The sequence below is a fragment of the Lolium perenne genome, chromosome 2 (genome assembly GCF_019359855.2).
Source record: "Lolium perenne isolate Kyuss_39 chromosome 2, Kyuss_2.0, whole genome shotgun sequence".
Lineage (NCBI taxonomy): Eukaryota > Viridiplantae > Streptophyta > Magnoliopsida > Poales > Poaceae > Lolium > Lolium perenne.
Genome location: NC_067245.2, coordinates 90,532,532 through 90,549,877, shown reverse-complemented (window position 1 = coordinate 90,549,877; position 17,346 = coordinate 90,532,532). Strand labels below are relative to the sequence as shown.

The following is a 17,346-nucleotide window of genomic DNA, read 5'->3' as shown; positions in this document are numbered from 1 at the left end:
ATGATTTCATGTGATTGATGATTTTTGCTTATTATACTAGGTTTAACTTATGGCTTATTCTCCTATTTCTCCAAAACATGACCATGTATTAGACACTTGTTCCTCACTAACTCTCATGATTGTCTTCCTCACATCACACTCATTCTAGACCTTAGGGTTTATGATCATTACAAAGTTGTGATGATCAAGGGATTTGGCTTACTCAGTTATCACTAGGGAAATATGGTACTCATCTCCAATATCAAGTATTGTCTTTATCAACTAGGTATAGTACTTATTTTATACTTTCTTGGATGGACATGGCTATGGCTGTCTCAATAGATCATATCCATTGGAATGCCTGAGATAATAACTTAGAGTTATTCTCAAGGAATGATGATATAATCATCTGGTTGTATGGATAATTCTCTTACTAGAAATCAAGTGTTGGTTCAACTAAGTTGAGTGTAACACCATAGCTTGAGCTTTCCTATGTAGGAATGGATTATTTTAGGGTTTAGGGTGTACTCACTAGATCTCATTGGTATGAAAAGGTTAAGTCTCCATCTGGATAAGTTAGTTGGATTAGTCTCTGCTTTACTTCATCAATTCATGGATATAGTCTTGCTCAATTTAATATTGGATTACCTCACCACTCCAAGATGAGATAGATTATAACCTAACGCTTTAGTTCAAGAATTATCCTTGTTTCTTTAATAGGTATAATTAGGACTGATATCTATGGTTTCTCTTATTTGGGAACGACTTAAATAATATCTGAAGGTTATGCTCCAAAGATAATGATGTGGTCATCAATATCCATGGTTAACATAAATGGATTCTCCCTCTATGAAATGTCTTGAATAACATCCTAGGGTTCTTCTTATATATGATGACTTGAGCATATGGATGTATATCCAAAGTTTAGCTCAAAGTTGACATTGCTTCTCTAATAAATATAGAACTCTCTCTTCTTGAGGTTTTGATGTATAATACTTTGAATAGAGAAGAATAAATAGAAACTAGGGTATAATTGTAGTGTTGATATCTTTGTCATGAATCGAAGAATGAAGTGGAATAAATACCATAGGGTTCATGGTAGGAGCATACATTAGTTTAGCACATGGAAAAGATAAGACAAGAATAGTTTCTCCATTTAATTGTTACTTGATTTGTAGTTGAATATATAGATGTTCACATGTTATGGCAAAGATTACCATATTATGATATTTTATAAGATCAAATAGCTGATCCTTGATTAATGTGTTATTGGGTTATTTTTTAGTTCCATTTGATCTAACCCCTTAGATCAAATCACCACTATCCAAAACAAGGTTTTAACAAAGGTCACATTGAGGTTTATAGCGCTTGACTTGATGAGCTACTTCAATTCCACCAAGTCAAGTGAAACTTTACTCCCTCAGATTCATATTAATTGACTTCAATATAGATGTATCTAGAACTAAAATGTGTCTAGATACATCTATATTAGAGTCAATTAATATGAACCGGAGGGAGTAGTTACTTTGACATGTTTCATTTGAAACCGCAAAAATTCTCCGGATTTTCTATGTATGAATGCAATGCACACATTTGTTTTCTCTATTTTTGTAACCCCAAATCCTAGGATATTACACCCGGGTCTAGGGTTTCCCCTGGAGCAGCCCAGGCGAAGAACGCAGACTGCAGAGACAACGCCTTCAACAAGGTAACGCCGAACATGCGCCGCCATCATCCGCCATGATCGAAGTCGGGCCGGCTTTCACCGGCAGCTACGCCTCACCATCGGGAGCTAGACGACGGATCACGAGATCCGCCAAAGCTAGCCACACAACTAGCCGATATCCTCCGGCGAAAGAGAATACCACCACCGCCATGCCGAAGATCTGTGTGTGGATCCCAAGATCCCCCACCCCAGATCCCAACGAGGCCATCCATCTCCGGAGAGGAGGTCGCCGCCGCCATGCCCGGGGCCGCCGCCCCAGCTCCCACGTGATGCGGGCGGAGCAGCCCGTCGCGCGGAGGAGAAGGCGCATCAGACACGGCCGCCTCCAGGCCCCAAGGGCCAAGATCCAGCCACGCCACCAGCGTTGCCGCCTCACCTTCCGGTCGCCGACACCGCGCACCACCACCACCACAAAAGAAGATCAGGAGCGGCGCCGCCAGCTCCCAGGGTCGCGACCAGCTGCAACCCCCGCCGCCGCCATGCCGCGCGGGCTTTTCCTGGCGACACCTCCGGCGGCGGCGAGGGGAGGGAAGGGCTGGAGGGGGGCCGGAGGTCCGGTGAGAAGGGTCTCCCCGGAGTGGCGTGGCACCGCCACCCAGGGGGGGGGGGGGGGGTTAGGTCGGGAAGCACAAGCAAACTCCCCCGATGCAACCTCAGCGCAATCTCAGTATGTGTCCTTTGGTTGTGAGCTGTGTGTGATTAGGTACGCAAAATAATTGAATAACGGATTAGGGCTCCTTTGATTCATAGAATTTATAAACAAATTGTAAAGGATTTTAGTTCTATGGAAAAAATTCTACATTGGTTGTTTGATTAACTAGCAGGGTGGCCCTCGCAAATGCGAGGGCATCATCATAGTGTTTATTATTTTACACACATATTTATTATATGTTACAAATAGATAGAGATATAAAAACAACACAAATATTATGCTAAAGCTAAATACCACCTAAGTGAGGGACATCTTTCTAATTTATAGGTGAATAATTATTGGTCCATTCCTAGAATATAATATTAATAACCAGTCGTGTCATCGATACATGATATTTGCTTAACACATTGATGTGTTTTTGGAATATTATGCAGTGATAATATTTATATTAGCAGTAATTAGCAATAAAATTATATGTGTCATGATCAAAAATACTATAGTCCACATGACAAGTGCAAGATGATGTGTTTATGTAATATTTGCAATGGAGGAGGAAAATAGATTTTCTTAAGAAAGACCATTTTTGTTAATAAGCCATGAAAATATTAAGATATCTTATTTTTCTCTTTTGTTTCCTATGTTTTTAGACATGTGATATTCTTCTTTGATAAAAAATATATGTACCTTTAGGCATCGACACTCTTCACAACGATAATCAAAGTAATAGATATTTGACTCGTGTGTTTTTCAGTCAACATGCAAGTCCTTATTTAAATATAATATAGAAATATGCAAACAATTCTTGATTATCGATGACTTACCGACTTTTTTACTCTATTTTCTAAGAATAAACAATGTGAAAAGTACGCAAATATAGTCTAGATGCTTCGTCTAAGTCGGTAAAAAATTAGGCACTCTTGATTATTTAAATATAAATAATGAAGTTAGATAAGTTTATTTTCTCATGCTGGCGTAGGACTTTGAAAATGTTTATACGTAAAATAAGATGCATGATAGGACAATCGCCTACCGTTTTTATCTCTATCAAGCCTTATTATCTTTAGCGTTCCATAAATCATCGAGAGGCATGAAACTACATATCAAAAGAGTGTGTGTATTTCTCTTATCATACCTTTTTAATAAAAAACCAAATTAAAGCTAAATCGTTGTAAGAAATATGTTCATACTCCCTCCTGTCGGATTTAATCGACACGGAGAGAGAGCTGCGCGTGCATGTTCTTAGGCAGGTGGGCGCGTTGATTTTTCAGGACTGCAGGTAGTCTTAATTTGAGGAGAGTGAAAATGGTATAATCCAAAATCACGAAAAAATGTTAATACTTCATCCGATCAATATTACTTGTCTCTTATATTGAGGTATATAGAAGTAAAATGTGTCTAGATACGGATGGAGTAATATGTTTCCGGCAAATCCGAAAACAATAATGTCATGTAGTCAGAAAATTGAGACGCATAATTATACATGATTTCAATCTCTATGGCTTCTTTCAACTTCAGGGGCCAATCAGACATCCGGTTGTGAATTTACATGCGAGCTAGTGTGAAACTTTTTGTGTTTATATTTTATGTTTTGATAAAAAATATTATGCATTGAAAAATAATTTAACACTTTATAGTTTGGCACGTATTACCCGCCACGTCTTAGTTTACATCAAATATATTCTGCATGTATTTTTCCTAATGACCTCCTAGTGATACCTAGATGGAAACACCTACCGCAGTATTATTTTTTGATGATGAAACTTGCACATGTACCAAAATCAACGTGTCTACATGTCCGTGTTGTACACAAACTCCTTTATATGAGCACCTACCACGACTTATGTTGTGCACAAACTCTTTTTTTTCTATTTGAAACGGTATAGTACTGTGCACAAACTCTTTTCTCTCTCTTTTAAACGGTACATGAATAGTCTCACGATATGTTAGTTGCAAAAGTTACAAATATTAAATATCTAACTGTCTACGTGTTATTGGTTACTTTTGTACATATATATTGTTGTACGTAACACTTTTTATCTTTTAATTTCATACGTTAATATTAAAATCATGGGTCTATATTTTTTAAGCATATGTGGATTAACCTGGTGTCTCGAAAAACACCCTTATTTTGCTTTTAGTATATAATAGAATAGATGGAAACAATGTAGGGTAAATCATATAGGAAAAAGCATTAGTCATACCTCATGAAAAATTCCTTTGCTACAATTAAACACATTTTATGTTTTTGTAGAATTTAAATAGACATGACATCTCAATCTTATAATTTTTCGATTCCTGTTTTTTTCTATCCTATGAATCAAATGAGCCCTTAGGTTAGGTAGCTAATTGGCGAAAACGGACAATTGATTTCCAGTTGTGCCGTGTCTGATGGTCAAAATTAACCCGGTATACAAAAGCTACCACCAACAATTCCCCGTTCAACACCCGCAATTCCCCGTTCCACCATCACTGGTCGCTAGTATGGCGGCTCACCACCTCCTCCTGTTCGTGGCCATCGTCACCGTCGCGTTATTCGCTTCCCCCGCCGCAGGAGAATACCCGTGGCTAATTTGCAGCTCCAGCACCTACACGGCCAACAGCAGGTACGAGAAGAACATCTACCGCATCGGTGCCATCCTCCCCAAGAAGGCCTCCCAGTCACCGGACCTCTTCGCAACCGCCCAGGTCGGCGCCGTTCCGCAGCAAGTCTGGGCTCTCGCGCTCTGCCGCGGCGACGCCAACGCCTCCTACTGCTTCACTTGCCTCGACCAGGCCTTCCGGGTCCTGCCGGACTCGTGCCCCTACAGGAGGTCCGCCACCGTCTTCTACGACTCCTGCGTGGCCCAGTACTCCAACATCCATTCCCGCGCCACCGACGACACAACATACAACCCGACACGTCCGACCCTCTTCAACATTAACGCCACGGTCGAGCCGGCCAGGTTCCAGCGCGTCGTGGCGGCGCTCATCAACGCCACCGTGAACTACGCCGTGTACAACTCCACGCGGCTGTACGCGTCCGGGGAGGCCGACTTGGACCAGGAGTTCCCCAAGGTGTACGCCTGGGCGCAGTGCACGCCGGACCTTACGCCGGAGCGGTGCCGGGACTGCCTCGTCCAGAACATGGAGTATCTGCCGACGATGTTCACCAGCTCTATTGGAGCCAGGCTTCTTGGGGTGAGGTGCAGCTACCGGTACGAGACTGTGCCCTTCTTTGATGGCCCGGTCATGGTGCGGCTGCCAGGAACGGCAGCCAGCTCCCGAGCACCGGCGTCTGCGCCGGCTGTGACGCCAGCGACGGCGGCCGGAGAAGGTGAGTCAAATTAAAGCTTCAACCTTTTCTATGCGAATGTGACACATCATTTCGGTTATTGCCTTATTGCAACTTGCAGTCTTGCAAGACGCCCATCATAGCTTTTGCACGCCGAAATCAAACATGCTTGAGCCGCACATTCTTTCCATATTCTCTTCCTTTTCCTCAGTTATGTTCCCACGGAGTCAGTGTAAAGTGTAGGAATTTACTATGTCCCTTCCACAATAGTATAAGCCTTTTTTAAAATCTGAAAAGGCTTATATTTCGAAACGGATGTAATACCATTCACGTGCTGAGATCACCATTTGGTGAAACTAACATCTCTTTTCTGGGAAATAAAAGTAACTGCTCTGTTTGAATTTACTTCTCCATCACATCTCTTTCCTTGTCTTATTTAGGGCGGCTTGCAAGTCATGTTCTGTATACTTCAGTAACCTTATATGCCATTTCAGTTCTTATTTGTAAACCTCATCGGACCTGACATTTGTCTTGTTACATTCGTTTAATTCACAGGGAGAAAGTACAGTGCTTCTGCTTTTGTTCTTATAGTTGCTCTTCCTACTATAGCTGTCATAAACCTTGTCGCTTGCTTCCTTCTCTGGAGAAGGCGGCGGACACTAGAACAAGAAAAACAGCCAAGTAAGTCCTGCATACTCCTCAAAAATTATAACCGTATAACAATTCACGGTGGGCCCAAACTGGCATAAACACTGACCAACTCGTGGTCACAAATGGCATTGATAATTAAACATATCCAGGTTACTATACCGAAGCCGAGGACATCGACAGTGTAGAGTACATGCTGATTGGTATCTCAACACTCCGTTCTGCAACTGGGGATTTTGCGGAAATCAACAAGCTCGGCGAAGGCGGATTTGGTGCAGTGTACAAGGTACATACCAAGCAATTATATATATCTTGGGGAAAACACATCGCAATTTTTATAGCTCGGCTTAATTTCGGTTCCATCTTGCACAGGGTACTCTGCCGAACGGCGAAGAAATAGCAGTGAAGAGACTGTCAAGGAGCTCAACTCAAGGAGTGGAGGAGCTGAAGAACGAGCTCGCCTTGGTTGCCAAGCTTAAGCACAAGAACCTCGTCAGGCTTGTCGGTGTCTGCTTGGAGCAGCAGGAGCGGCTGCTCGTCTACGAGTTGGTCTCAAACCTGAGCCTCGATAAGATCCTATTCGGTACTAACACGGAGTCTTTCAGTTCTCTACATTTTCTCTCTTCTGTTTTGGTACTACTTTCTTAACTTATGTATGTTGCGTAGACACCGAGAAACGCGAACAGCTTGACTGGGGAAAGAGGTTCAAGATTATAAAAGGAATTGCTCGAGGTTTGCAGTACCTCCACGAGGACTCCCAGCTCAAAGTAGTACACCGCGATCTGAAAGCTAGCAACGTCTTGCTTGACACCAACATGAATCCCAAGATCTCAGACTTTGGCCTCGCCAAGCTCTTCAGGAGAGATCAGACGCAGGACGTCACAAACCATATCGTCGGAACATAGTCAGTAATTTGGAAACTACTACATACTCCCGTTCATTCAGTAGGCATAAATTGAACCTAACTGGATTGCCATCATGTACTAGTGGATACATGGCGCCAGAGTACGTCATGCGCGGAAACTACTCGGTGAAATCAGACGCGTACAGCTTCGGGGTCATGGTTCTGGAGATCGTGACCGGGAGGAAGAACAACTGCTACGATACCCAACAATCCGAAGATCTCTTGACTGCGGTACGTTTCTTGCTTGCTATCTGAATGTATGTATCAGATGCCGCCACACAGTATTGCTCTACAAATGGTGCAGATATGGGAGCACTGGACGGCCGGGACGGTGTTGAGTATGATGGACCTGTGCATGAGAAGCAGCTTCTCGGAAAGCGAAGTGTTGAGATGCATCCACGTAGGGCTTCTGTGCGTCCAGGGTAACCCGACGGACCGCCCGTTGATGTCATCTGTAGTCATGATGCTCGGGAGTGAAACCGTCTCCCTCAGTACTCCGTCCAAGCCAACGTTCTATGGAAGGGACAATGCTGGTGCCAACTCGGGCACCGTGTTCGGGTCAAATTTTTCTGTGCATGATGGCCCTCGATAGTCCATTTAACAAATTCAGCTGAGACTACTCATAGTGGGAGTAAGGCTAGTCATAGTGGGGAGTAAGTTAGACTAGTAACATGACATATGTTACTAGTCTAAGTTACTACTTTCATAGTGGGTAGTAAGTAATATGTGGTGTCATGCATTGTGTTATTTACTATGGTGTAGACTCAACTTGTCTTGGGGTGTGTGATGTTATGGTAACATAGCTAGTTACCACCTCACTCTCTTTCTTCATTCATTGCTATGCCATGTCATCAAAATGCCTTGGGTTGTGTGATGTTACTAGCTAAGTTACTCCCACTATGAGCAGTCTAACATAGCTAGTAACATCACACACCCCAATGCATTTTGGTGGCATGGCATGATAATAAATGAAGAAAGAGAGTGAGGTGGTAACTAGCTATGTTACCATAACATCACACTTCTCAATACAAGTTGAGTCTACAATTTAATAAATATAACATGCATGATACCACATATAAGTAACTATCCACTATGGAGGTAGTAACATAGGGTAGTAACATGCACCATGTTACTACTCTATGTTATTCCCCACTATGACTAGTCTGATGCCCGCTTATTTGATATCGCTCCCTTCTTGAATGCAAGGTCACTGTATGAAAAATATATATTCAAAGACTACTACTCAAGATATTGAATTAATATATCGATGCATGCAATATTCACATTAATAAGCACCATTAAAACATCAATCCTAATCCACTAGGTAAAGTAGAATATTGAGTTATTGAAAAGACTAACATGTTGGCCCTCTCAAATGCGAGGGCAATGACTGACCATGTCTAAAATGTTTTCTATGGTTTCACAGAAATTTATATTATGTGATTATAATTAACATGATTCTATGGGCAGCACAAATATTGTTCAAAAACAGAGCATTTGTGCAGGTGACGTCTTTAATGATATGGTACTAGAATAATTGATGTTGCCAAAAGAGCTTGTCAAGGATTATTCATGCCTTTTGTGCACGGTGATATATTAGATCAATGCATATAATTAAAATTTGTTGCAAGCTAGGATGTCGCTCCTTAATGTTACTTTAGTTTTTTTTCGAAATGGGGAGTGCCCCGGCCTCTGCATCGATAAATGCACACAACCTTTAATGTTACTTTATTGTGAGACTATATCTTATACTCCCTCCATACCGATTTATAGGGGTATTACGCATTTGAAGATAAAAATTTAACTACTAATTAATCAACAAAATATAGGATATATATCACAAAAATTATACTATTGAAAACTTCATTTGAATACGAATCCTATGGTATAATTTTTGTGGCATATATCTCATATTTTATTGATCAATTTTTTTCTGAAGAACACAATACAAACGCAGGCGCCCACATACACGAGCATACACTCCCCTATGAACGCACACACGCACACCGTACCCCTATGAGCACCTCTAAAAGACTGAGCCGACGGGTTGGATCTTGAAATTGACGAAGTCACCACAGGCGCCTCACTATCGACGGGAACGTCGCCTCCCACTGAATGAATATTCCGCCTTTATGAGACAACAGATGTTAACCTAGGGTTTGAACTCTGGTGGGTTGGGGGTACAACCACCCTTCTAACCACCCAACCTATTTTGTTGACCAAATTTATAGTCAAACTTTCTCCTCGAAATACGTAATATCCGTGTAAACCGGTATGGAGGTAGTACTCGCTATTTTATGATTGAATTAGAGCAAGTACAATAAGGCTTACTCAGCTAGCTATAAGGATTTAAATATAATATATGTTCTTAGTTGGAGGGGAGAGAAGAAGAGAGAAGGTAAGTGGGCTCTTATGTAAGAGTCAACTCTAGCATGTGCTTCTAGGTATTTTGTGAGACTAAATGGTGAGTCATGTATTGATAAAGTAGTGCATGTCTAAAGCCAACTATTATACATATTAGCTATATATTGACTATAAATGATGTGGCATATTGCTTATAGTCATCAGCTAGCTATACTATTGAACTTGCTCTTAGAGTCAATAAAACTTGTCTAATAGTACAAAAAATTGGCGCCTGCATTAAACAGGGTGATATTAGATCAGTACATAGAATTAAAATTTAGTGAAAGCTAGGATGAATGAATTCTAAAATGCAGGGTAAATATCGACGGCTACTATGGCAGCTGACATCTACTAATGGACGAAAGTTAAATCGTGGTTCATGGAGAATAATTGGACGTAGGCCATGATTAGCACCATGTGCTGGCACGGCAATGTAAGCTGATGCCCCTTTTCCACACACAGGGTGGACCGCCATAGTGGCACCGTATCAGAAGACCCGAATCTCACAATCGTGGTTGTAGATCGTGCTTAACTCGATCATGATTTCAATTTCATAGTCGCCCTATCATCTTTGACCCGTCAAGTAGAACAACTGCGCCACTTGCGAGCGATAGGTACGCACCCAAGAAATAAATGACCACTGAGTGACTGACTCATCGTATCTATCTATCTATCGCCGCTATCGCCGGTCAGGCTCAGAAAAGCGGACCATCTTGCCCGTGTCAAAAGGATAAAAAGATAGTTCCATGGTCCAGTAGCTAGTGGCGGAGCCAATATTCAAATACGGTGTACATGTCATCCTAAAATTGTTATTTTACCATTCCCTCGGTGTCCTCAGAGCAAGTACAATAAGGTCTAGTCAGCTGACTACAAGAATTAAAATAATATATTTTTGTCTAGTTGGATGAGAGAGAAGAGGAGAGAGAATGTGAGTGGACTCTTATGCAAGAGCTAGCTCTAGCACGTGCTCCTAGGCAAAGTGTGTGAATGAAAGGTGGGCCATCCATTGAAAAAGTAGTACATTCTTATAGCCAACTATTGTACTTGTTGGCTACATGTTGACTATAGATGATATGGCATCTTGCTTATACCTAACAACCGGCTATACTATTGGAGTTGCTCTTATAGGTAAGGCCGCAAACTCAAATTTTATATACCAAGACAAATAAATTAAACTAGTAAATAGCATAATTAATTATGTGAAAATGTTTGTGTTGCTTATTAATTAAATGTGTTGCATGTGGTGTTTCCTTCTCTATAAATACATGCAACATTCACATTAATAAGTATCAGCTTACGAGGTAGAAATTTTATCATTTGTTCTCAATCAGTGTTAGTGGTCTTGTATATACATGAAAAATGTACTACCTCCACACCGATTTATTAGGATATTACGTACATCGAGGATAAATTTGAACCACTAATTTGATCAACAAAAAAAATACTGAACTACTTTAGAGAAAAAACCAAAATGTGAAAATCCATATCTAAAACGAAAACCACATATCACCGTCATATCAAAATTAATAAATCGAAATGGACATGTACCGGCAGCGCAATGACCTCATAGTATATCTTGCCAACACTGGCTCTCGATGATGTCCTGTGTGACACCCACTGGCGGAGCTTAGTTAGGGCAAACCCGGACCATGGCCCGCCCAGCCCAGGAACAAAATTATGTTTTATACCTATGCCACATGTGTAAAGCCCACCACTAAGCAGCCCAGTTCACGTGAGAGGCAGAATGTTCGCGATTCAGTTCCTAGCCTGGGTGTTTCTTCTCGTCAGCGGCGCGTCCGGATTCTCCATCCATGGCGCCATTGGCGGGAGGCTTGCCAACTGCCGTGAGCTGGCTACCGAGCGGCGGAGCTAGCAGCTGGACTGCTTGGTCCGGCTACCGGGAACAGTCCAGTCCAGCAGCGATGCCAAGCCAGCGAGGACACCCAGGCGGACATATGCCCCAACCCTAAGCAGCTAAGCCAAAGGCAGCAGACACAGGCCGGCAGGGTCTCCTCCATGGCATGCAGCAGCGAGAGCTAGCAGAGACTATCCAGCAACCCAGTCCACCACAAGGTGTCCTCCATCTTCTCCAATTTTCTTGCTACAATCCCACAGGCCGCAGCTGCTCCTATTTTTGCCTGGTGAAATGCATAGCACAACCGCACAAGTGACACTGCTAGTAATGCACTTGCCCAAATCTCATTTCTTAATTCTGTTTCAGTACCAATTTTCCTATAGACTATAGTGTCGTCTGAAGTTATTGTTTAACAGTTTGGTAATTGGTAATATGAACAATTCATTCTATTGTTGTCTAAAAATTGCTGTGACATTGGGTAGGTTAAATGAGAAGATGAATCTTTTATCTACTAGTGCCACCCTAATTTCTAAGAACAAATCTTAGTATGCTCCTATGCTTTACTTTGTTCTAGAGCAATTTATGTATGATGATATGCTCAACCAAAAGGTAGCATTAGGTGTTGACCAATCTATAGTTTTGGAAGAATTCCTTGTGTCAGCTTTGGTTTGGCCCGCCCAAGTTTTTCTTTCAAGCTCTGCCACTGGTGACACCCACTAAGTCCTTCATGAAAATAACAAGAGGTTGAAGAGGAAGGATATAGTGTAAGAAGTGGGACAGTAGGAACTGAAGGTCTAGGTATAAATCATGACACCAAAAACTCTTTTTGGTAGGATTCGCTAGTGGGTGGAATATGCTTGACCAATCTCTCTCGTTGTGGACCCACAATAAGAATTCTTTATATGCAACGGTTCGCATCTATCCTATTTGTTTGAAGCAAATCCATGAGCTCTGGCTATTCATTAAGAAGAAAAGAAAACGATCTATCTATTATATTATTAAAACAACAAACAACCAACGTTGTAGATAAATTATTGATAATGAAAGTAAAATAACCGGCCTAGATTAACTTCCTCTCACGTTCGGCCTATGTGGATCTCAATATGCGCATATGCAGTCCTTATCTCCCACGTCTACACACAATAGAAAAAAAAACTCCACGACTCCAGATATATCTCAACTACTCTGTCTCTTTGACCAATGCACGTAAGTTGCGATTTCTGTTTCTTCTCTCAGATCAATCAAATAACTCGGAGATCTCATCTAATGTTCCACCAGGAGTTCTACATGACATGTCGACGAGAGGCCGCGATGGCTCTACCAGCTATATGGTCGCCCACTCCGTCGATCGGTCTCATCTTCATCACATGGAATCTCATCTTTCTATCTCACCAATCGAACTGTTGACGATGGTCGAGGACATCTTCTTTTGGTTTGTAAGCAAGCCTTTTCCCTTCTATTGATGAGCATAACACGATCTAAACAGAGCGGATGTGCTCCAGCCTCCAAAGAGTAGAAATCGATGGGTACAACCGCACGTCGTCTTTTACCGGCCATGGCGACGTACGTGTGGATCCCTGGACTGTATGGAGGCGGTCATGTAGATACTCCAGGAAGCAGTAGCATGCAGGTGCAAGCCATCCGAGCATGCTAGAGGGAGCTGCTAGCCATGCATAGAAACTGCAGGCAGATCGATATCTGTAGTTGTCGATGATCAAGATATATACCAACATCTTGCAGGGTGTGCATGGTAACTGGTACGTATATGTTGTTGTCTTGCTATAAGAACATATACAGCCTGTGTATGTCTCTGGGGTTTCATATGTTGAATATCAGAATTGAGATTGCCCAACTCTTATTTGAGAGAGAAGTGAAATTCTTTGAAGGCTACAGTAAATATATTCAGAGTTAATTACAATCGTCATGAATTAATATGTGGTTATTTTTTCGCGAAAACGCAAAAGGTTTGCGTTTCGATTCATTGATAGAAAGGAAGTTTACATTACAAGCCTAAGAAAAGACCGAACACCTACAGTACACACCCGACACTCAAACTAGACTACGACAAAAAGGCCGAAATCCGTCGAGTGCTCCTCCGGGACACTACAGAGTGAGCTCCTCCGCAAGACAGAACCCTTGCCGATGAAAGTCGCACTGCTCGCGCATCGTCGAAATTACCAAGAACCTGCCAGCTGCAGCCAAGACGCGTACCACCTGAATCCCGCGAGCCCACCACGGCTCAGCTGGGAGCATTGCTGCTCCGGCCTCGACCCAAATCCGAGGAACGCCGTCGGCGCAGCGGCTAGCTCCCGGCAACCTCGACAGACGTGCAAGCGTGCAGTCTTCAGCAGCCCGCCAACAAACATAGAGGCCAGCCCACCACTGCTCGTCCAGAGGCGTGCTCGCGCTGATCGAGGAAGATCCTCATCGCGCAAGCCACCGCGATACTACTCGGGAGGCTGGCGCGCTACCTGCATCGCAAGACACCTCCCATGTGGTCAGCGCTGAGATCCACGAGGAAGACCTACGGCCCGAACTCAAGTTCCCAAGACGACGCCTCCAAGGAGGGTACGACGTCCAAGACGCCGTCGTCGCCCGATTTGGCTAGCCAAATCTGAGGTTTTCACCCGAAACATGAGACCCTAGGCAAGGGAGGTGCCAAAACTCCTCGGTGACGCCACAAGAGGAAAACGGCGCCCTCAGGCGTCGCCGTCACCGGCCCCAAAAAGGCAGGACTTTCGCCCAGAGCATGGCTCCTCTCCACTGCAGGCACTATCATCCTTCGCCGAGACCTCCTGCGCTGACCCTTTTCTCTCAAAGCGCTAGCCTTGGTAGCGCAACCCGCCGGCAGCACGTCCAGCGCGCCAGGTCGGGGGCAGCCATGCCCACAAAGGGACAGGCTGCCTAAGAGGGGCACTACTGAGCCGCAAGCGGTGCAAGTGCCACCATGGGGTGGGTCGCTTCGGGACTGCGGGACTGCACACATCCACCTCAGAGAGCATCGCCGGCCACCCAGCATCGTCCACCTTGTCACCAGCGCCGCGCGGACGCCACGAGCCACCACGCCAAGATGGCGTAGGGTTCCGCCCAACCCGGCCAGAGCAGCAGCACATGCGCTCGGAGCCAAGAAGGACGGACAAGGAGGAGGTGCCTGGCCGCACCCAGGCGCTGGAGGGCAGGACGGCCGGGGCCCGCCAAACCCAGATCGGGCCCAAAGGGCCCAGATCCGAGCCAGCAAGCCCGCGCCGCCATGATGTCACCTCCGGCCGCCCAGCACCACCTGCCGCCAGCGCCGTCGCCGCCATCCCCAGCGCCGTCGCCGTCGCTGGCCACCACCCTACGCCGCCGCGCCGCCCGCCGCCGGACTTGGTGGCCGCCCGAGGGCAGCCGCCGCCTCCAGCACGGGGTCGCCGCCACGCCACGAAGCCGCCACACCGCTGCTAAGGCAGCCGTGCCGCCGCGCCCCTCGTCGAGCGCGCCGCCCTCACCGGCCGCGTCGGCCCGCGCCAAGGCTTCCGCGCGAGGGGGAGAGGAATCCCCGCCGCCGCCAGCGCCCGGGCTTTGCCCAGCGACGCCCTCCGGCGGCGGCGAGGGGAGGGAGGAGCAGGGGGAGGGGTCTGGGCCGGTGGCGGCTAGGGTTCCCTCCCGTCGCCCACGGGAGCGACGAGGGGGAACGAGAGGCAGTCGTCTCAAATCCAAGACAATATCTTCAGGCAATATGCTTCAATATGTGGTTATTTGGTCATCTGAGGTATAAGTAGTGCTATTTGGTGTTTAGAGCGGTGTGCTACATTTATTTTTTTTATACTCGCTCTGATCCTTTTTAATTGACTCAAATTTAGTACAAAGTTGTATGGTGCTAATTACAATACAATGGAACTTTTGTACACATAGAGGAAGGTCGGATTGCCATGTTTCTTTTGTACACATAGAGGATTTTATAATCAGATTTATCGTCGTGCATCCCTAACTAGAGAAGGTAAAAGCTTTACTATAAAGGGAACACACCAATTGTTATTTTTTCTAAAAGGGAATTAGCCGACTGATTTAGTTGTCCCGAAGAGAAACACTGTAAGTTTTACACAATCACAGAAGAATGTTTTATTTTGGCAAAATATTGAGTAAAAACATTTTACATAAAGTTAGTTTGGACACAGAATGTTGATCGGATAAACAGGATTACTAGCTTAATACAATATTTTCTTATCAAATTATTGTGTATTGCTTCAGCTTCCCCTTTATCCTAGAAACAAGTAAAGTCAAAAGCCTCACCTCATCCTGTAATCTTTTTTGTTCTTCATCTTTGCAGGTGTAAGATCCTTTCGGCTAATTATTTGTAGAACACATGACAATAAAGTTTCAGTAAAATCTTTTGGGAGGAAGTGAGGTACATCATACTTCTTGCTTTTTTCTTGCTTGATTAAAATAGTAGGTTAGTTAATATATATTTTGTTAAACAACAATACACATGTTTATTGCTACCGAGCTCTACTGTAAACACTGAAAGGATCATAGGGAGAAACTGTTAAGAAATTTCACACCAAAATATGCAGGAGTATATCATAAAAGGCAACATTCTAAAATTCTTAACTTTCAGAATAATGTGCTGCCTCACATCAATTATGCCTCCCATCAGCACCTGCCTTGCCGAAAATCATGCATATGCCATCTAACTCTGCAATCTTTTACCTTCGAGCCATGTATGACTTTGATTATGGCTGCACCAAATAAGATTAGCTGAACTTCCACCAGCACTATTCAGGTTACTTCGAGCTTAGGAACTGGTAGAGCAACTGTTTGCATGCATGCTACAAGGATAGCTTTGAGATACCCATGGTATGTGGTAAGACCGCTGCATCAGTGCAAGGGCTAGATTGAGAGCAAACCAATAACGTAAACAACATTTGTTTTCACGACTATTTACTTACTCTTGGTAAAGAAAATTTCTTACTCAAAGGTATAATGTGTCGGCTGGAAAACACTATAGAAGATGTGACTATAAAATTTAACCATTAATTGCATTATTTATGCAGCTGAAACAATCTGGAAGCTCAAGGTGAAATCTTCAACGAGATAGCACAGTGAAACATGTGATTAACTGGTCTCCACAACATTCATGTTTTACCTAGCTGTTGAACTCTGAAGTAAGTGGTGCAATCTATCGGTTTCAATGCAAAATTGGTGCACATAAAACTATAATATTATGGTTCCTCATTCGTCAGAAGAATTGGAAATCACTTTTTGTTTCTGTAGGGACGAATACATATATATCTCCTTATGCAAAAAAAAATATACATCGAGGCAAATATGTATTATTTATTGTATTGTTTTTTCTACATATTTATTCTACCGGTGCTTTGGGAATTTTTGTATATATTACATGTTACATTAATTGAAAATTAGTTCACTAATAACGTCATTAAATTTCTTAACAATCATGTGTTTCTTTGATATCCTAGAGAGAGAAATCCCTTACTTTGATGGCTGAGTGGCAACGACTAATAATCTTTGTTGGCAAGAGAACCTTAAATCACAGCTTTTTTTTGCTTGCTATCTATGCTGGATGTAACAACTAAAGCTTAATTACTTCCTCGGGCCAAGTGAAATAATAAAGCTTTTTCTTCACATATCTCATGTTACCTTCCTTCTTGCAGGTACCGGATACTTTAGGATAATGGTTTTTTGACATGGCAATAGAATTTCGGTAATTCAGCAGCGTATGTATGGAAGTCCCCTAGCATATTTTTGTAAACTTAGCAATTAGATTTGTCAATTTATCCTGTGTATGGAAGTCAATGTCATTTATGTTGGTTCATATCTAAGCCATCACATTAACTTTATAAATTACATGATTATGTTCTTACTGTTCTTATGAATTATCAAGAAGGATCATAACAGATATGCAGTG

At 43.3% G+C, this 17,346-nt stretch overlaps 1 protein-coding gene across 1 annotated transcript; it reads left to right on the top strand.

Annotated features, from left to right (window-relative positions):
• Positions 1–4,805: 4,805 nt before the first annotated feature.
• Positions 4,806–8,540, top strand: LOC127333225 (cysteine-rich receptor-like protein kinase 6). The gene is made up of 7 exons (XM_051359567.2): positions 4,806–5,670; positions 6,184–6,309; positions 6,429–6,562; positions 6,649–6,859; positions 6,943–7,180; positions 7,264–7,411; positions 7,485–8,540. Exons 1-7 carry the CDS (start codon positions 4,839–4,841, stop codon positions 7,770–7,772), a joined length of 1,977 nt encoding a protein of 658 aa, XP_051215527.1. The 5' UTR covers positions 4,806–4,838; the 3' UTR covers positions 7,773–8,540.
• The last annotated feature ends 8,806 nt before the right edge of the window (positions 8,541–17,346 follow it).